The 22,033-nt window shown below is 37.8% G+C and overlaps 1 protein-coding gene across 1 annotated transcript in view; it reads left to right on the forward strand.

Moving 5' to 3' along the window:
* The window catches only part of Catsperb (cation channel sperm associated auxiliary subunit beta), a 125,060-nt gene that overhangs the window by 94,712 nt on the left and 8,315 nt on the right, over nucleotides 1–22,033 (forward strand). The window contains exons 18-21 of the mRNA XM_046441118.1: nucleotides 4,411–4,743; nucleotides 13,742–13,881; nucleotides 17,742–17,939; nucleotides 21,071–21,181. Of these exons, the coding sequence (XP_046297074.1) occupies nucleotides 4,411–4,743; nucleotides 13,742–13,881; nucleotides 17,742–17,939; nucleotides 21,071–21,181 (782 nt within the window). The remainder of the gene's footprint in view (nucleotides 1–4,410; nucleotides 4,744–13,741; nucleotides 13,882–17,741; nucleotides 17,940–21,070; nucleotides 21,182–22,033) is intronic.

Genomic DNA, 22,033 nt, shown 5'->3' on the forward strand with positions numbered 1-22,033 from the left:
GCTTCTCATTTTCACCATTATTTGGTGGTATCTGTGTTTGGGTTTTAGTTGCTTTGCTAGGTTTATGGTGGCACCTCAATGTTGTTTTACTTTGTAGGTCCCTAAAGGCATAGCATACCAAGTATCTCGTCATGTGCCTATGTGCTATCAGTGTATCTCAGGTGAGATGTTGTTCCAGATATTTTTCCCATTTTTAAATCGGTTGTTTGTTTTCTTAAGAGTTTTAAGATTTCTTTGTATAATTTAGATACCAGTCTATTATTAAATATGTGTTTCCAATATTTTGTCCCAGTCTGTGCCTTGTCTTTGCATTCAATTCCTTGTCTTTGCATTTAATAAAAGAGACAATTCAAATAAAGTTCAATTTATCGATTTCCTCATTCATAGACACTGCTTTTGGTTTTGTATCTAAAACCTTATTGTCAAACCCAGATTCATCTAGACTTTCTCCTATATTATCTTTAAGTACTAGGGGCTGGGGTTGTGGCTCAGTGATAAAGCACTTGCTTCACATGTGTGAGGCACTGGGTTCAATTCTCAGCACTGCATATAAATAAATGAATAAAATAAAGGTCTATCAACAACTAAAAATTTTTTTAAAAAACTAATTTCTAAATTTTGCATTTTACATTTAGGTTTATGATTCATTTTGAATTAATTTTGTTCATTAATTTTGTTCATTAATTTTGTTCTGTGTCTAGTTCATTATTTGCATATGGATGTCCAAATGTTCCAGCAACATTTGCTGAGAAAACATACTTTCTCTTATGAGTTTCCTTTGCTCCTTTGTGAGCAATCAGTTGACTATATTTGTAAGAGTTTATTTCTAAATTTCTTGTTTTTGTTTCATTAATTTGTCTATTTTCCCCAAATATAACACTATGGGGATTACTGCAGCTTTATAGTAAGTATTTTTTTGGCAGGGAGGGGGCATAAGGGATTGAATTCAGGGACACTTGACCACTGAGCCACATCCGCAGCCCTATTTTGTATTTTGTTTAGAGACAGGGTCCCACTGAGTTGCTTAGGGCCTCGCTAAATTGCTGAGGCTGGCTTTGAACTTGTGATCCTCTTGCCTCAGCCTCCTGAGTCCCTGGGGTTACAGGTGTGCTCCACCACCACACCTGGCTATAGTAAGGTCAGTATGTCATTCCTGTACATTTATTCTTCAGTATTGTGTTTAGCATTCTCCATCTTTTGAATTTCCAAATAACCTTTAGGATCAAATTTTTTGGATATCAATGAAATAACTTATTAGGATTCTCAACTGGGCTAGGCGGCACCCACCTGTAATTCTAGCAGCTTGAGAGGCTGAGGCAGGAGATCACCAGTTCATAGCCAGCCTCAGCAATGGCCAGGTGCTAAGCAACTCAGTGAGACCCTGTCTCTAAATAAAATACAAAATAGGCCTGGGGATGTGGTTCAGTGGCAGAGTGCCCCTGAGTTCAATCCCCAGCACCTACTCCCCCAAAAAAGGATTTTCGTTTGGATGGAACTTATAGTTGAAATGACATTTTAACAATATTGGGACTTCTTACTCCCTGAAGATGTCATGTCTCACATTTACTTACATCTTTTTTGGTTTTTTTCCTTTATTTTTAAAATTTTTAATTTAAAATTTTTACATGACAATAAAATGCACTATGATACATCAGACATAAATGGAGTATAATTTCTCATTTTTCTGGTTGTACATAAAGTAGAATCCCACCAGTCATATATAGTCATATATGTAATAGGGTAATAATGTCTGATGCATACTACTATTCTTCCTACTCCCATACCCCCTCCCCTCCTTTCATGCCCCTCTACCTAATCTAAAGTAACTCTATTCTTCCTTAGCTCCTTCCCCTGCCCTTATTGTGAATTACCATCCACATATCAGAGAAAACATTTGGACTTTGGTTTTGGGGGGATTGGCTTACTTCATTTAACATGATATTCTCCAGCTCCATCCATTTACCAGCAAATGAGATAATATCGTTCTTTTTTAAGGCTGACTAATATTCCATTGTGTACATATACCATGGTTTCTTTATCCATCTGTTGAAGGGCACCTAGGTTGGTTCCATAGTTTAGCTATTCTGAGTTGCTATAAATATCTATGTGGGTTTGCAAGTCCTCTAACTACAGTGCTATGGTTTGAATATGATCTAAGGATATCTCACCACAAATGTATGTGTTGAAAATTTGGTGGCTAAAAGGTGGTGTTAGCAGGTGTAGACCTTTCAAAGGTGAATATTAGAGGGAAGTTCTTAGGTCATTGGGAGGGTGCCTTTGAAAGGAATTCATGTATTTTTCTTGGGATCCTGACTAAGTCTTGCAAAATGATTGTTATAAAAACCTGAACCTGACTCCAACCAGTCTCTCTGAGTTCCTGTTTTGAGAGATGATCCTTCCTCATGCACCCACTCCATTATCTTCCATGGGGCCCTCATCAGAGCAGGTGCTGTGCTATTTGAGCATTCAGCCTCTTTGAAATAAACTCTGTTTTTAAATTAAAAAAATATATATATCTATGTGGCTACATCACTGCCATATGCTGATTTTTAAGTTCCTTGGATATAAACCAAGGAGTGGGGTAGCTGGGTCAAATGGTGGTTTCATTCCAAGCTTCTGAGGACTCTCCATACTGCTTTCCATAGTGGCTGCACCAACTTGCAGTCCCACCAGCAATGTGTAAGCATACCTTTTTCCCCACATTCTTGCCAACATTTGCTATTGCTTATATTCTTGATAATTGTCATTGTGACTGGTATGAAATGAAATCTTAGTTTTGATTTGCATTACTCGAATTGCTAGAGATGTTGGACATTTTTTATATATTTGTTGATTGTATTCCTTCTTCTGTGAAGTGTCTGTTCAGTTGCTTAGCCCTTTTATTCATTGAGTTATTTGTTGTTGTTGTTTTGGTGTTGAGTTTTTTTTTTTTTAGTTCTTTATATATCCTGAAGATTAATCCTTTATCTAAGGTGCATGTGGTAAATCTTGTCTCCCATTCTGTAGGCTCTCTCTTCATGTTATTGATTATTTCCTTTGCTGAGAAGAAAGCTTTTTAGTTTGAGTCCATCACATTTATTGATTTTTTTTAATATTTATTTTTTAGTTGGACACAGTATCTTTATTTTATTTATTTATTTATTTTCATGTGTGGCTGAGGATCGAACCCAGGGCCTCACACGTACTAAGCGAGTGCTCTACCACCGAGCCACAACCCGAGCCCCCATTTATTGATTCTTGCTTTTACTTCTTGCACTTTAGGAGTCTTATTAAGGAAGTCTGATCCTAGGCGGACATGGTAAATGACATTCTTCATAGAACTAGAAAAAGCAATCATGAAATTCATTTGGAAAAATAAGAGACCCAGAACAGCCAAGGCAATCCTTAGCAAAATGACTGAAGCAGGAGGCATCACAATACCAGACCCTAAACTATACTACAGAGCCATACTAACAAAAATGGCATGATATTGGTACCAAACAGACATGAAGACCAATGGTACAAAATAGAAGACACAGAGACAAACCCACATAAATAGAGCTATCTCATACCAGACAAAGATGCCAAAAACATTCACTGGAGAAAAGATAGACTATCCAACAAAGGGTGCTGGGAAAATTGGAAATACACATGTAACAAAATGAAATTAAATCTCTCTCACCCTGTACAAAAATCAACTCAAAGTGAATCAAAGACTTAGGGCACTAGAACAGAGACTCTGTGCCTAACAGAAAAAAAAGTAGGCCCAAATCTCCTTTGCTTTTTGCACTAGAAATTTGTAGTTTTCATCATTTAGATTTTTGTCAGCTTGATACATTTTTTCTTTCTTTCTTTTTTTTTTTGATGCTACATAAATTTTAAATCCAATTGTTCCTTGCAGGTATATAGGGAAAATATTAACTTGTATATTAAGCTCATACTCCTCAAAGTTGCTACAATCTCATAAATTCCAGGAGATTTTTATTGGTTGTTTGGGATTTTCTGCATAGACAATCATATAATCTGTAAATAAAGTATATTTTATTGCTGGGGATATAATTCAGTGGTAGAGTACCTACTTATGTTTTAGAACTGAGACAGAAGAATTGCTGGATTTCAAGCCTGAGCAACAGAGCAAGAAACTATCATAAAGAATGAGAGAGAAGAAGAAGAAATCAACTTTATTTAGTTCTACATATTATTTTTTCCTGCTGTGAGTTTATAGAATTGTTTCATAAGTGTGGGCTTGTGAGTAGCAAATTCATGATAAACTTTCTATGTAATACATTTGAATTAAAACCTAAAATGTTGTCAGCCATTAAGATCATAGTTTAAAGCTCAAATGGTGTATTTGTTAATTATATCCACCAGTGTGTTTGGTGAACATTGCCTGTTTTCTGGTATACCAAATCATTTCTGTTTTATCTCCAGCTGCTGATTCCTCATTTAAAACTTCAGATATAGAAAAGACTGTTGTGATTCCTGGTTACAGCAGCTTCCTGATCACGGAAATTTTGGATCCGTCGAATGCTCTGGCTCTTGCTACCATGCCTCAAAGTGTCCCCCTTAATATGACCTTCGTAAGAGAATCTTGGTTCTTATACAACTTTGGGTCTGTGAATGGACGAAAATGGTCTATATTTTCAAAACCATGTAATTATTGGTTTCAACAATCTGACGATTCACTATCCCTCAATGTTGTGAAGTACATCGATCTGGGAAACTCTCAGGTTTTCAAAGTTAAGATCATACCTAATTCAAATCGTAAGTTGTTGTTTTTGAAGGGGGGGATCAAAAGGAGTTGTTGTTTTTCCTTGAATACTTAATTTTTTCCATTAAAATATTCTTTGATGTTTACTTTAACTTTGGTCCTCCCACCCCAACAACCCTAGTACTGGGAATGGAACCCAGGGGCCCTCTACCACCAAGCTATCTAGAGATAGGGCTCACTAAATTGCTGAGGCTAGCCTCAAACTTGGAATCATTCTGCTTCAGCCTCCTGAGTTGCTGGGATTACAGATGTGTACTACCATACTGAGTTCTGTGATTATTGTTATGAATAGAATGCCAGAAATGATGGAAACCAAAGTTGCAAACACCATGGTGCAGGCCTATAATCCCAGCTACTTGGGAGACTGAGGCAGGAGGATCACAAGTTTGAGGCCATCCTGGGAAACCCTGTTTCAAAATAAAATTTTAAAAAGGCTAGTGATGTTGGGCGGGGATTGTGGCTCAGTGATAGAACACTTGCCTAACATGCATGAGGCACTGGATTCCATCCCCAGCACCATATTTAAATAAATAAACAAAATAAAGATATTGTGTCCATTTACAATTAAAAATATATAATTTTTAAAAAGGAGGGGGGATGGTTAGTGATGTAGCTCAGTGGTAGAGCACCCCTAAATTCAATCCCCAGTACTACTTAAATAAAGCTTCTAATTACCAAGCACTTTTGCACAAGACTCTGTATTAAATGATTGTTTAGACATTATTTCATTTAATTTCTATAATGGCCCTAAAAACTAGATTATAATCCTCATGTTAAAAATGAAAATTAGAGGGGCTGGGGATGTGGCTCAAGCGGTAGCGCGCTCGCCTGGCATGCGTGCGGCCCAGGTTCGATCCTCAGCACCACATACAAATAAAGATGTTGTGTCCGCCGAAAACTGGAAAATAAATTTTTTTTAAAATTCTCTAAAAAAAAAAAAAGAAAATTAGATTAAATGACCATTCCAAGTTTACACAGGATTTTAGTTTAGATTTTTATAGAAATCAAAGTTGCAAACACCATGGTGCAAGCCTATAATCCCAGATACCTGGGAGACTGAGGCAGGAGGATCACAAGTTTGAGGCCAGCCTGAAACGAAAACCTTTTAATTACTTTGGTTTTGTTATATTCATTTTAGGTATTTAATTTAAACCAAAAATAGCTTTTACAGAGAATACTGTACTTATTTTCATATAATTATGTTAAACCAAAACTCTTGAGACTGAAATGTCTTTGAAATAAAAGGGTTTATTAAGCATTATAGACACTAGCCAGAGAAGGACCAAGTCCTGAGACAAGTTCCTACAAATATGAGCATCAGGGCTGGGTACAAGTTGTAAAAATGTTGGCTGGACCTAAGAGTCAGTAACACTTTTGAAATTTTTAAAAAATGGAAAAGGAAGTATAGGTGGTTTACATTATTGGAAAAAGTATAGATAGCCAAGAGCAGTGGAATAACTCAAAGTGTGGAAAGGTTTTGCGATAGATGGCCAATCCATAAGGAAAAGGGCTTGCTGCTTGAACCCAGGGGCCCTCTACCACCAAGCTATACCCCCAGCCCTTTCATTGGTTGGTGTTGAAATAGTCTGGAAATTTTATATGTAACCAGGACACAGTGGCATTATGGGTTTTAAATCAGGTTTCAACTACATTCAGGAATCAGGAATGTGATACATTCATTTGTTGGTTTTTGGCTAACTTCTCTATGTCTTCTGCCTTCCACTTTCTGTCTTTGTAATTAAATTAGGACATCTCAATTTTTTTAATCAAGTAATACTAAACTTATTAAAGATTACTAAACAAAAATAATAGGAGGCCAATATTTAACACTAAGCTCCTGCAGTGTACCCCAACAGATCAAATTAAAAATCAAAATAGTCTTTCATGCTAAAATTTTGTATTACCAAACCAAAATTAAACTATCTGACCTTCCCAGAAATCAGGAGTATTAAAGACAGTCAAATTTCCCCTAAATAGAGAAGTCGCCTCCCTTGCCTGTTTCTGAAGAATAGCCTAGTCCGTGCTACTCAAGGTGTCGTCACTGGACAAGCCTCATTGATGTTATGTGGGCACTTGTTAGAAATGCAGAATCTCAGACCTCACTCCTGACCTGGTTAATCCACACTTTAACCAAATCCCTCATTAAAGATTAGAAAGCACTTATTACCAGATCACTTTGGTCTGAGGGAAACAGCTTCACATGGGACCATTATCAAATTACTTATTACTTCTCAATTCCAGTTTACTGATTAATAAAGGTGGCAGTTAGACCATATTGTATGTCAAATCTTTTTCCAATAACTGGCAAGGTCACCCATTAGTTGCCGTTAGATCAAGGAACAGACAGACATGGGTTGGATTTTCAGAAAGGGCCACTGAGACAATCAAAATTATTTGGAAATCAGAAAGACCAGTGTGGGTTCCTCAGTGGCCCCTGACTAAAGAAAAGATTCAAGTAGCCCATGATCTGGTCAAACAACAATTAGCGGAGGGACATATACAACCTTCCATATCTCCCCATAATACTCCCATTTTTGTCATCAAAAAGAAACTCCAGAGATGGGAGTTCAAATCATTCCCACAGGAGTAAAAGGACCTCTTCCCCAAGGAACAGTAGGCTTATTATTGGGACATAGTTCATCTACATTAAAAGGACTTATGATAAGTCCTGGGGTAATTGATCCCGATTATGTAGGTGAAATAAAAATTATAGCTAGTTCTCAAAGAGGTATATCAGTAATTTCACCAGGAGATAGAATAGCACAGTTGTTAATAATACCCAGCCTACATGATAAATTCTCCAGCCATAGTGTAGAAAGAGGTTCCAGGGGATTAGGCTCCACAGGTGTAGATTGGGCTATGCTGTCTTTAAATTTAGATTCTCGCCCAATGCTAAAACTAAATATTCAAGGACATGAGTTTAATGGGCTACTGGACACAGGTGCTGACCTTAGCATCATATCTCGTCAAGAATGGCCAAAACATTGGCCATTACAACAAGCCACTCAAACGCTTCGAGGCCTAGAAGTGGCGACTAATCCCCATAGAAGTTCAATGATATTAGATTGGAAGGATCCTGAAGGATGTGAAGGAACTATACAGCCATATGTATTGGATCATCTTCCTATAAATTTATGGGGATGAGATGTCCTAGATCAATTAGGTTTGACGTTAACAAATAACATCAATCCTAATAAGCCCACTACTAGGGCTAGACAAGGTTTTAGGAAAGAAAAAAGATTAGGAGAACAAGAACAAGGGATAGCAGCACCAATACAAATAGATCAAGGAACAGACAGACATGGGTTGGATTTTCAGAAAGGGCCACTGAGACAATCAAAATTACTTGGAAATCAGAAAGACCAGTGTGGGTTCCTCAGTGGCCCCTGACTAAAGAAAAGATTCAAGTAGCCCATGATCTGGTCAAACAACAATTAGCGGAGGGACATATACAACCTTCCATATCTCCCCATAATACTCCCATTTTTGTCATCAAAAAGAAATCTGGTAAATGGAGATTATTGCAAGATTTAAGAGCCATTAATAATGAGATGGTTATTATGGGACCTGCTCAATCAGGGATTCCTCAATTGTCTGCTTTGCCAAAAACCTGGTATGTTTTAGCTGTAGATATTAAAGATTGTTTTTTTTCGATTCCAATTCATCCCGAGGATAGTCCATGTTTTGCATTTACTATCCCTGCATTAAATCATGAAGGTCCTGATCAGAGATATGAATGGAAAGTACTCCCTCAAGGGATGGCTAACAGTCCAACTATGTGTCAAATCTATGTTAACAAAGCAATCCAGCCACTTAGAAATCAAAATCCTGAACTACAAATATTTCACTATATGGATGATGTGTTATTAGCACATAAAGATAAAAACACATTGCTGGAATGTTATGCCACACTTACAAACTTATTAAAAAATTATAATCTAGAGATAGGAATAGATAAAGTACAATTAAATTTTCCAATTAATTATTTAGGAGTTCTATTATCCTCAACCATGGTCCGTCCACCTAAAATTCAAATACGAGTAGATCAACTCAAATCACTTAACGACTTTCAAAAGTTATTGGGAGACATAAATTGGATAAGGCCTTATCTAGGCATACCAACAGGAGAGTTGGGACCTTTATTTGATATTCTAAAAGATCCATCAGATCCAAATTCACCCCGCATGTTAACTCCTAAAGCAAGAAAGGCATTAAAAATTATTGAAACATATATGGAAAATATGCATTTGGATAGAATTGATATAAGTTTGCCTTTATTATTTATTGTACTACCAACAAAAAATATTCCTACATGAGTATTTTGGCAAGAAGGTCCATTATTGTGGATACATTTATCTTATTCTCCTAACACTATTCTTACTAGGTATCCTGAGGCAGCAGGATACGCCCTATTCCCAGCAGGGTATACCTTAAACCTGGAACCACCCTAAACCCGGATGTCCTAAACTGGGAACGCCCTAAACCCCGATCCGCCCTAAACCCGGATCCGCCCTGGTCCTTGAGCAAGGTCACCTTACATGCAATGTCACTGCAAATGACCTGGGTCATGCCATGCGTCATTCTTACTTAGCAATGGCCCTCAGCATCTCCCCCCTTCTGATTAATTAAACAACAAGCAATGTGGCTTAAGGACCGTGCCTGGTAGGTTGTCCAATTCAACATATGGTTCTTACCCGTCATGGGAAAAACTGACCCCTAGGCGTCAGCCTCCTGTCTTAGGTTGATACCACTGCAATTGGATCATACCCGTCACTGACTACCAGTCCAGCATACAGCCATACTTGTGGATAGGCCTATGCACCAGTGGGGGGGTGAGGTTCTTGCCTCACCTCTGTTGGCCCCCAATTTTGGCCTTGGTGCCAGTGGGGGGGGTGAGGTTTTTTGCCTCACCTCTGTTGGCCCCCAAATTTTAGACCATCACTAGCAGAAGGGAGGAGGATACAGAAATGCCACGACACCAAGCCAATTGACGGCTCCTTTGGAAAAATTGCATCACTGGTGACACCATCAGCAAAGATATGCCAGCACTACCACAATTCGCTGCACCAATGTATACAAGTGATACATAGTCCAGGCAAGTTCTGCAAGCAGTTCAAAGCGGAGGAGTCTATCAATATGTCCATTTCCTCCCAAAGTAAATCGAGTCCTTGATTGAGCATTACTTGTTGAGTTATATTCATTGATGCATCAGTTTATACAGTTTACTGTGATAGCTATCATAGAAGCTGTAGTCTGGTTTTATCTTTGTCTTCACCAGCACTGGGATGGAGATAGGAATTCTGGCAATGATGCTAAAGAGACATTATCCTGAACAGAATTATTAAATATGATGATAAGGAAAGGTGAAAGTAAACAAACAGATCTGTTAACCTCCTTTAAAAACAATCCTTAACAGCTGTTTACCTAATTTAAATTAGTAAACAAACAGATCTGTTAACCACCTTTAAAAACAATCCTTAACAGCTGTTTACCTAATTTAAATTAAACCATTTAAATCACGTGAATAAAAAAAAATAATTCGGATCCATTTATTCATGAGCGCTCCTCATATATGATCTATGGACATACGCACACACAGACATACAACACAAAACATAAATGTGCACACAAACGTACAACACATAAGACAATAGTAAAGGCCTTGTAGCTTTACCTAGGTGAAATCTCCATTGTACTGTTTAAAAACTCCACAGTCAAAAAATAAAACTGATCAGAAAAACATTAACCTAGGTTTGTATGAGCTCAAAAAATAAAATAGAACTTTATGATGTGGAAAAATGCAATAATAAAATAGATATTGAAAAAAGCATCCTGGTTAATCACTGTCACAGATGTAAGAATAGCCAAGCTGGAGCTCTGGATATCAGCTGTTATGGATTTGAGTCAAAGCATCTTCTTTTTGGTCTGTAGAAATTGCTTTAGTTAATCTCTCTGGAATCCAAATCGGCTGCTGTTCTCCCTGTGGAAAAACACAAACAGAACCCCGACTCCAGATAATCACTGGGTCAGGACCTTTCCATTGTCCTGTTAGAATATCTTTCCAAAGTACCTTAGGCTTATGTACATTTTTTGGATACATATGTCTTTCCGCAGCACTAAGTCCTGATGAATCCAAATTTTAAAAGTTTAGAGTAAAAAGCGTTATTTTAAGTTTATCTTTGGGGGATATATACCCTTTTCCAATTCCCTCTTTTTGTTTTAATAAGTACATTTTAATATTCTATTTTATCCAATATTTGACTTTAAACTTTTCTCTTCTACCTTTTTCTATCTAGAATGTCTGTATCTAATAGTTGTCTTAGCTTTTTGCATTTTTTATCTGAAATACCTTTATTTGACATTTTTAACCATTTTTTAATCTTGTTTTTATCTTCTAAGGTTTGTACATTCACCCTTAGTTGCTTTTTTTCCTCCTAGTTTTCTTTTGTTTCCTATTTTGTGGGTTTAAAATTCTTGTCTTCCTACATCTTTTCTATCTTTCTACATCTTCTTTATCTTTTTTCTTTTTAACTTTCTATACTTCTGTCTTTAAAGTTTTTCACTTTAAATTTTTAATCTTCTTTATCTAAATATCTTTTATCCTATTATCTTCCCATTTTTTTTTTAAGTAATGCCTTTACGATTAACTAGGCTTCGAATGACGCAATCTTTTCTCCGTCATGAAGGCATTTTAACCACCTTCAATTTAACCTCTTAAAGCCTTTTGCAACTTACTTAGACATTTTACAACTTTTTACTTTACCACACAAAGATTATCTCATCTAGAAACATTTCTTTTTCTTTTAACCTTCCATATTAAAATATATTTCCACATCTTGAATCTTTTTCTATCTCTTTTTTAACCGTTAACCCTTTTTATAAATTCACATTTTGAAACAACTCTTATAAAATTTCTGATTTAGACAAATTACTCCACTTTAATAAGATGAAAGACTTTGATGTTTTTTATGATACTATAATACTATAATTGAAACCCAACTGAAAATTTTTCTACTCTTTGTATATAAATTACACATGATAGAATCTTAACACTTAGTAACCTTGTTTTAGCAAAGACACAGACCAAAGCAATATTAAACCTTTTTTCCATTTACCAATTTATGAAAACACACATAATGTTTAAATATATTACCTTATGGAACTTAATAAGTAAAGAGTACTTGATTTCATATTTAGTGGTAGATATTTTAACACTTTAGCTTTGTAAATTAATCAGATGTCTGCAAAAACCAAGATCTTAGACAAATGTAGTAAACAGAACTAGCCCTCTCTTTCTTGTTGAAGAAAAATCTTTCTACAGGATACCATGATGGTCCCATTGATATACTTAATAACTCGTCTTTAAAAAGCCATGGGCTACATTTTTGTATTGTATCAACATATGTCCTAACTGTTCTTGGTCTTACTGGGGTGCCTTCTTCCTCTAACAATTTCTCTTTCTCAAGGGCAAACAACTTCAAACCTTGAGTCAACGATTTTCCCCAGTTTGCCTGAGAAAGTTCTAGGAACAGGCAACTTGAAATAAAAACAAAATAAATCAAAACAAGAACACATTGTTTTTTGAAATGGTCACCCATTCTTTCGCTCTCCTTCAGGGGCAAGTAATTTCACTTACCTTCTCTTCAGATGTTCCCCATACGGGCCGCCAAATGCCGCAGTCTGGCTGGGCACAAAATCACGAGCCACTCACAGCCTTGTAGATTCAAACATCAATTCTTTATTCCCGAACTCACACCGGCACTCTACACACGTTCTGGGGAAATCCACGTTCTCCGCCCAAATCACGTTCTGGGCAAAATCCCAAATACTCTCTCAATCCCACCGGAACTCAAGGAGCAGGCGCGCCTGAGGCAGCAGGATACGCCCTATTCCCAGCAGGGTACACCTTAAACCTGGAACTGCCCTAAACCCGGATTGTCCTAAACTGGGAATGCCCTATACCCGATCCACCCTAAACCCGGATCCGCCCTGGTCCTTGAGCAAGGTCACCTTACATGCAATGTCACTGCAAATGACCTGGGTCATGCCATGCATCATTCTTACTTAGCAATGGCCCTCAGCAATTAGTGACCTATAGGCAGAAAGTGGCCTGATGACATACAGTACTTCACTTGAAATGCCAAGAGTTTTCTCTTGGCAACATTTGACTGTCAGCCTCTCAAACTGAGTATCTATTCTCTAGTTTTTCTACAGTTTACCAATTCAATGTAACTGTAACCAAATGCATCAGTACAAATGATGAGTACAAAGCCAATAAGTACAATCAGTAACTCTGAGTGAAAAAGCTTTATAACTTTCAGCAAGTAAGGAGAGCACTGGGGATAATTCCCAAAGCACTGTCTCCACAAAGAAAGTAAGGGGCTTTTATTGGGGAAACTCTTGTACATGTTTCTATAGGAAAGATTCATCATCAAATGTGGGAGCTGGCATGTTCCTGAGCATGCTCAGTTCAAGGTCATACATCACTAGTCTAAAAATGTCAGACAGAAATGCCCCTGGGCAGAGAATTTAATACTGTAATGAGCAAAATTTATTTACTCTTCTAGGTAACCAAAAAAGGGTGAGTCAGAGTGAATCTGCTGGTTCCTTAAAAGAGTCTCTATAGGGCCTTATCTGAAACAAACAAACAAAAAAACCAAGTTTGAAGGAACATTAAAAGTCATTCAAAGGGGCACAGCTCCTCTACTACCCCACAAGCACAGGTGGTTGTCCTTAAAAGTACCTCCCTACCAACTAACATAGCCAGGGTTATCCAAGTGACCCTCGTACACATTTGAGAACCTGACTGATGCAATGAAGAAACATTTTTTTAAGAATTATTAAAGTTGCCTCTATATAAGTTGCTAACTATGTTTGCTAGCTTTCATAAGAGATGCTGTAGATGTTCTAAATTCCTGATTAACCCATCATTATTGAACTATGTTTACAATTTTTATTATGCACTATTCACTGTTGACATTGTTTCCATAGGTTTTCAAATAATCGACTACCCACTAGTGGAAGTATCAGTTGGAAACCCAATGTTGTTGGAAGTTAAAGTGGAAGGTGCCTTCGACGATACTAATAGTTATCTAGTGGAAATTTCTGTAACTAGCAGATCGTTACGTCAAGTAAGATTTTCTTTAATTACAAAAAGGCCTATTAATATAGAAAATTTAGAGTGTAAGCTAAGAAAAAAAGAATTTTAAAGGTACACTGAATCCTACCCATCAAGGATGACTATGTACATTTTCTGGGTTTTTTTTTTTTGTGGGGGGGGGGCGGGGCTGGGGTGCTGGGCTCAAGCTTAGGATCTTCCAGCCTCAATATCCCAAGTAGCTGGGATCACGGGCACATGCCACCATGCCAAGCTTGACTTAACACTTTTAACATGTAGGGTATTGAAAAAGGCAGGGTAGAGTTTCAAAACAGAGGTTAAAAGTATGAGCTCTGGAGAAGACAACCTAGATTAGGTCTCACTCTGATGCTGTCTGTGCGACCTTGGAAAAATTACTTTAGCATGGCCATTTTCTCATCTCTGAAATGAAGATAATAGTAAAATCAAAGGTGATAATACAAGTAGGGCATCTAAAACAAGGTCTGGCCTGGAGTATAGCTCAGTGGTAGAGTGCTGACTCAGCATACAGGAGGCCCTGAGTCCCATTCCCAGCACTGTAAAAATAGATAAAAGTAATAAATTAGGCCTGGGATTGTAGCTTGGTGGTAGAGCATTTCCCTAGCACATGTGATGCATTGGGATCCATCCTTAACATCACATAAAAATAAATAAATAACATAAATAAAAATATTGGGTTGTGGTTATAGATCAGTGGTAGAGCGCTCACCTAGCATATATGAGGCACTGGGTTCGATCCTCAGCACCACATAAAAATAAATAAAGTCCATCAACAACTAAAAAATAAAAAAAGTATTGTGTCCATCTACAACAAAAAAAATTTAATAAATAACAATGTAATTTATTACTTTAATAAATAAGAAATAAGTAACAAAGTAAACAATGTCTGGGACCTAGAAAGTGCTCAGTAACTATTAATTTATAGTATCTTCTAATTTTTTCCATAAAACAAGGAAAGCATTATATATACTCATTTTGAAACGTGTTCATTTCATTTAACCATGTTTTAATCATTTCAAAATCAATACATCTTTTGCAACATATTCTAAAACGTTTTGTCATGAAAACTTTAGACAACAGAAGATCTTCTGTGTATCCACTACCCAAATAAAACAATAGTCAAGATTCTGCTACTTTTATTGTTGCTATTAATTTTTATTTATATTCTGATAATATATATTTCATCAGTGAGAAAGGACTGGATTGAGCCCAAGGGTGCTTAACATCTGAGCCACATCCCTAGCCCTTTTTGTTTGATTTTTTTTTTTAAGAGACAGAGAGAGAGAGAGAATTTTTAATATTTTTTTTTTAGTTTTTGGTGGACACAGCATCTTTATTTTATTTTTATGAGGTGCTGAGCTTCAAACCCAGCGCCCCGCGCATCCCAGGCAAGCACATTACCGCTTGAGCCACATCCCCAGCCTTTTGTTTGATATTTTGAGACAGGGTTTTGCTAAGATGCTTAAAGCCTCGCAAAACTGCTGAAGATGTCTTTTTTTTTTAATATTTATTTTATTTATTTATTTTTATGTGGTGCTGAGAATTGAGCCCAGTGCCTCATCCATGTAAGGCAAGTACTCTAACACTGAGCTACACCCCAGCTCCTGAGGCTGTCTTTGACTTACAATCCTCTTGCTTCAGCCTCCAGAGCTGCTGGAATTACAGTGTTTGCCACTGTGCCTGGCCTGATATATTTTTAAAGGAACAGCTAACATCACATCCTTTCACTCCCACATACTTTCTTTCTCTCACATAACAGCAATGCCACACCATATACTAAATTTTTAAAAATAAGATTTGGGTATTATATAAAACCTAACTCACAATCATATTTCCTCAATTTTCTCCAAAAATTATTTACAGTTGTTTTGTTTGAACTGAAATACAAACAAGATTCACAAATTATATAATTGTTTTAAATCTTAAGGTTTCTTTTTTTATATATATCTCCTTAACATGTCGTTATTTATTAATGATTTTCTAATTGATTTTATTTTTTAAATTCATGACAGCAGAATGCATTACAATTCTTATTACACATATAGAGCACAATTTTTCATATCTCTGTATATAAAGTATATTCACACCAATTCATGTCTTCACACATGTACTTTGGATAATGATGTCCATCACATTCCACCATCATTGCTAATCCCCTGCTCCCTCTCTTCCCACCCCTCTGCCCTATCTAGAGTTCATCTATTCCTTCTATGCTCCCCCTCCCTACTCCATTATGACTCAGTCACCTTATATCACAGAAAACATTTGGCATTTGTCTTTTTGGGATTGGCTAACTTCACTTAGATTGTCTTCTCTAACTCCATCCATTTACCTGCAAATGGGATGGACTCAACTAAAAAGTTTCTTCTCCGCAAAAGAAACAATCTGTGAGGTGAATAGACAGCCTACATCTTGGGAGCAAATTTTTACCCCTCACACATCAGATAGAGCACTAATGTCTAGGGTATATAAAGAACCCAAAAAGCTAAGTACCAAAAAAACAAATAACCCAATCAATAAATGGGCCAAGGACCTGAACAGACACTTCTCAGAAGAGGATATACAATCAATCAACAAATATATGAAAAAATGTTCATCATCTTTAGCAATTAGAGAAATGCAAATCAAAACTACTCTAAGATATCATCTAACTCCAGTCAGAATGGCAGCTATTATGAAGACAAACAACAATAAGTGTTGGCGAGGATGTGGGAAAAAGGTACATTCATATCTTAAGTTTTAATCAAGGACCCTATGTTCCATTTTCTTCCCCTGCCATCAAATTGTAGAAATTGTGTCAAATGCACTATGGAATGTCCAACATTCTGTATTTTTTCTGTTTGTTTCCTTTTTCTTGATTAACTTGTGTCTCTAACCCACTGTACTTTCTTTTATACTGGAACTCTGCTTGAATTCAAATTCGATGTGTTTGGTAAAAGTATGTAAAAATATATCATTTGTAGTGACTACTGCATCTGAGGACAGAAAAGGAACTACTACTCAAACAGATTCTACCACATCACTACAGTAGTTACTAGTATTTTCTACATTTTTTTAAAGTTCAAAAAAAATACTTAAAATTTTCAAATAGTATTTATTACATTTTATTAACCATTTAATTTTGATCAAGGATCAAATATATTTACTGTGCCTTAATTCCTACCAAAAACCTATCTTTATGAAATATAGTAATTGCTAAGTGGATAATTTTTTTCAAAGTATAGATCAATTAAAGTTACTTTATTCACATCATCAAAGCAAATATTCAGGTGCTCATCATGAATGAGGGAAGCCTTATAGATAGCCCAAATATTTCTCAAAACCAGTTAGATTTGAATATATTTCTTCATGTAAAAGAATATGTTTTCTGATATGATTTAGTCTAAAACAGATTATCATGGTCAAATTTGTCATTGTATTGTCATTATTTTGCTACATTTTTTTTCTATATTCTTTACTTGGTTACTATATTAGTCTGAGAGGGTTGCCACAATGAAATAACTCAAGACTGTGTTGCTTAAAAAACAGAAATTCACTTTTGCACAGTTCTGAGGGCTAAAAGTCCAACCTCAGGCTGTGGGCATGTTCTGAGGCTTCTTGTCTCAAAAATGGCTGTCTTCTTTCGTCCTCACCTGGTTGCTCCTAGTTCTGAGTGCTGTGTTCCAATCTCACCAGTTATATTGGATTAGGGCACATCCAAATGACCTTCTTTTACCTCAATTACCTCTTTAAAGGTCCTGTCTCTAAATACAGTCATATTCTGAGGTATTAGAGGTTTGGGGAATTTTTGTATGGACACGATTCAATCCATAACAGTTACCATTAAATAAATTTCATCTATTTGAATAATTTCAGGGTTCAACTTCACTAGCATTGATTGCCTGGGCAGCATCAACGCAGTGCTTTGTTACAACAGTGGTGACAACATTGAAAAGTAGCTGTAGTTATCTCAGAGCTATGCAACATGTTTCTAACATAATTATCCCATTTGAAGACTGGATCAGTGGAGTTCATGAAGACAGTCAGGGTTTTAATATGATCAAAACTTTGCCGGTAAGAAATCTAAGTATATTGGGGGCTGGGGATATAGCTCAGTAGTAAAGCATTTACTTAGCATGAGCAAGGCCCTGGGTTTTATCCCCAGCACCACTGTGTTAGTTAGCTTTTCATCACTGTGACCAAAATACTCAAAAAGAACAACTTAGAGGAGGAAAAGTTTATTTTGGCTTATGATTTAAGAGGTTCAGACCATGGTCAGCGAGCTCCATTGCTCTGGGCTTAAGGTAAGGTAGACCATCACAGCAGAAGGGCCTGGCGGAGGAAAATTCCTCAGCTCAAGACCCAGGGTGACCAGGAAACAGAGAGAGAGGGAGGAGCCAGGGACAAAAATGTATAATCCTCAAACCACATCCCTAGTAACCTACCTCCTCTAGCCACACCATACCTGCCTTCAGCTAACCAGTAACTGAAGTTACCCAGTAAAGAAGTACTTTCAGATTAGTAATCCATCAAATGAATTAACCCACGGATTATGTTACAGTTCTTATAATCTAATCATTTCAACTCTTGTATTAACATACGAGTTTGGGGGATAGCTCATCCAAACCTCAACATTCCACCTCTGGGTCCCCAAAACTCATGTCCATTTCATAATGCAAAATGCATGTGGTCCATTTTCAAGAGTCCCTATAGTCTTAACAGCTCCAGTTTTGCCCAAAAGTCCAAGTCCAAAGTCTCATCTGAGGCCAAGGCAAACTTTTGGTTATGAGCTCCTGTAAAGATCAAAGGCAAGTTGCATATATCTAATATATATTGGCACATAGTAAGCATTCCTATTCCAAAAGGAAGAAATGGGGGCATAGAAAAAAGTGATGGGCCCAAACAACAAGACCAAAATCCAGCTAGGAAAACAAGTCCTGTAGCTCTATGTTCTGTATTCAGTGCACATAAGGGCAAAATATGATCTTCAAAGGGCTTGTGCAGCTCCACCCCTATGGCCTTGCCAGTTGCAGTCCAAATGGCCTTTCTCTTAAGCTGGCTCTGTCCACAGCTAGCCTCTTTCCCCAGCAGATGTTCCATGTTGTTGGCATCTCTTAATCCAGAGTGTCTGCAGTGCATCTTTGGCTTCCTTCTCAGAGCCTCGTGCATTGATATTTCAGGGGCTGCCTGCAGGGATTCTGACCTGCTGCACTTTCCCTGGCCTCCCAGGCCTTTCTCTGAAATTTCAGTGTAAACTTCCTGTATCCCTTAATTCCAGCGTCCTGCATCCATGCAGAACTAGCACCATGTGAATGATGCTGAGGTCTGAAGTCAGCTCAAGCTGTAGCCTGGCCCCCTTAGTCCATTCCCTTAGATCATTACTGCAGTGACCTCTGAATGCCTGGACAATCAAACACAGTGAAATGAATCCTGGGGAAACTTCTTTCTAGGCAACCCTATGCAAGCATAGGTCCAAAGTCTCTCAAACAAGTTTTCACTTCTACGCCCTTGAGCCTGCAATGGGTGTGGTTTTCCTGACTTCTGAGATGCCCTCAGGGTATCTTTCCTTTTTCTCAGCAAAAATTTCTCTTTATTGATGACCATCTTTACAGTAAATTCCTTGGCCCCAATTTTACCTGCGCTTCTTTGACCAACAAAGTTTTCCAAATCTCTCTGCTTCCAATTTCCACAGTAAACCTAGCTAAAATCTGCCAGCCACACCCAGGCCACCCAGGCCTGAATGCTGTGCTTCCTTGAAATTTCTTCCACCAGATTATTAGTCCTTTACCTTTAAATTCACCTTTACAGAAAATGTCAGGGCATGGGCAAAATGTAGACAACTTCTTTGCTGGAATGTAACATGAATATTCTCTAGTCTGATTCCCAATAGAGTCCCCATTCCCCTCTGAAAACTCAAGTCTTTACTGGCCACATTTCTAACAGCATTCTGGTCTTCTGAGCTCACACCAGAATTGCCCATTAAGCTCTGCTCACAACCTTCTATGGCTTCTCCAGCCCATATCTGTAGGAACGACGGAAAAGCTCCACCGAAACAACCTGTCCGAGATTTTATTAGCAGGACGAAGAGGTCAGTCGTAGAGGCCAGTCGCAGAAGAGAAGGGGGTGGAGGGGGGGGGGAGGGGGAGAGGGAGAGAGAGGAGAGGGAGGGGGGAGAGGGAGAGAGGAGAGGGGGGAAGAGAGAGCGAGAGCACCAACAGGGTGTTGATATCTATGGGCTCAACGCAGGATGAGGAGGAGCAGGGCGAGTGAGTTGTTCTTCTTCATTGGCCGAGAGTTCGAGCCACTTCAGGGATTGGAGGTGCGCTATTCAAAGTTCGCGCCATTCACAGGGATTGGAGGTGATGGTTCGTGCACCATTCAGTGCGTCATGGACCTGAGCTCCTGGATGAGAAGTGCTCAGGGTGCCACCTTCACCAGCAATATCTCCAAACTTTTCTAAACTCCTCCCACAAGCCAGTGGCTTCTGAACAACAGGGTCAGGTCAGTCACAGCAGTGACCCACTCTCAGTACCAATTTCTGTGCTAGTCAGTCTTTCATCACTGTGAACAACTTAGAGAAGGAAAATTTATTTGGGCTCCTAATTTCAGAGGTTCTGTACATGGCCAGCTAACCCCAAAGCTCTGGCCTGAGACAGGCAGAACACCAGGGCAGAAGAGCATGCTCATGCAGCCAGGAAGCAGAAAGAGAGGGAGGAACCAAGAACAAAACACATGATCCTCAAACCACAGCTTTTGTCCTGCCCTTCAGTTGACTTATCCTAAGCTAATGTATCTGACTGGTCCCATTTCAGTGTAATAATTTTAACTCTTGCCTTGTCAGTATCTGGGACTATTTTTTAAATAAAAATTTACTAAATCACTACTTATAATTTTCTTTGAGATAAAAATAAATAACTTTGAATTAAACTTGAATTATTTACTGACAACATGACTAAGTCTCTTTTATAAAAATCCTTAACCATTATTGCACTGACTTTTGCTTACTTATAAGTTCCAAGCAACATTACATAGGTTGAGGCAGTTGAAATTCCAGTAAATGAGGGGTAGGAGTGTTGGGGGAAGGGAAATTTTTAATACCAAGAGCTAAAAAAGAAATACTTGAATTGACCACTTTTCTATAAAGATATTTTCAGACTTAGTAACTAATAACGAATTTTTCATTTTCTTTGTCTAATCACTTATAGGTAAACTACAGGCCTCCATCTAACATGGGAATTGCCATTCCACTCACAGATAATTTTTATAATGCAGATCCTAGCAAACCTATACCAAGAAATCTATTTCGCAAGTCCAAGGTAAATATTTTTTTTTATAAACAAACTACTAGAGTACTTATTTTTATTCAAGGAATCATTCGGTAAAATTACCAATGAACCAGTTGTGTAGATTGAGAAGATTATTACTGCTACTGCTGCTGCTACTACTATCACCACTGCTGTGACTCCTGTTCTTCCTCCTACTACTTTATCCCCTTATCCTTAACTGCCACTCTCAAATACAGATTTGGAGCCAAGAAGTCTAAATGGACTCTTGACCTCTCCCTGGCTCCTATTAAGATTTCAAAGAGGATAGATGGGGCAAGAGCAGCTTTTCTCAAATGAGAGGAGACCTTAGGCCCATCTCAAGTCTCCAGCCTGTAAAAGTAATGGTGTCCAAAGGAAAGAAGATGATTTGTTTCAATATAGGCACATTTAAACTACTAAGGGTCTATCTAGAAAATAATCAACCCCCAGCAGCAACTTGCTTCTTTGGAGGGAGAGTAAGCCAGGTAGCCAGAATAGAGGGAGCCATATGGTTCAGAACAAAAGTACATTATGGGGTAACGTCTCAAGGACTCCTTCTAGATGTTCATGCAATCTTCAGAAAAATGCATCCATCCTCCTATATACATACACAAACAGATATTCATATCTGCTTGAACTCACTCAAAGACATAAAATTGGCATTTCTGTGGTTCAAAAGCCTCCACTGTCTTCCCGTCTCAATTAGAGGGAAAACTGCATTCTTACAATGAATTAGAGCCCTCCTGCTTTTGCCTTGGCATTGCACCTGACCTGATTTTCTGCAATCTGCTCCAGCCACACTGGTCTCTTTGCTATTTCTCAAGTATGCCAGATATGTTTCACCTCAGGGCCTTTGCATTTTTA

This window comes from Marmota monax, unplaced genomic scaffold (genome assembly GCF_021218885.2).
Source record: "Marmota monax isolate L192 unplaced genomic scaffold, Marmota_monax_Labrador192_F-V1.1 WCK01_AAM20220418_F8-fsc00017, whole genome shotgun sequence".
Classification (NCBI taxonomy): domain Eukaryota; kingdom Metazoa; phylum Chordata; class Mammalia; order Rodentia; family Sciuridae; genus Marmota; species Marmota monax.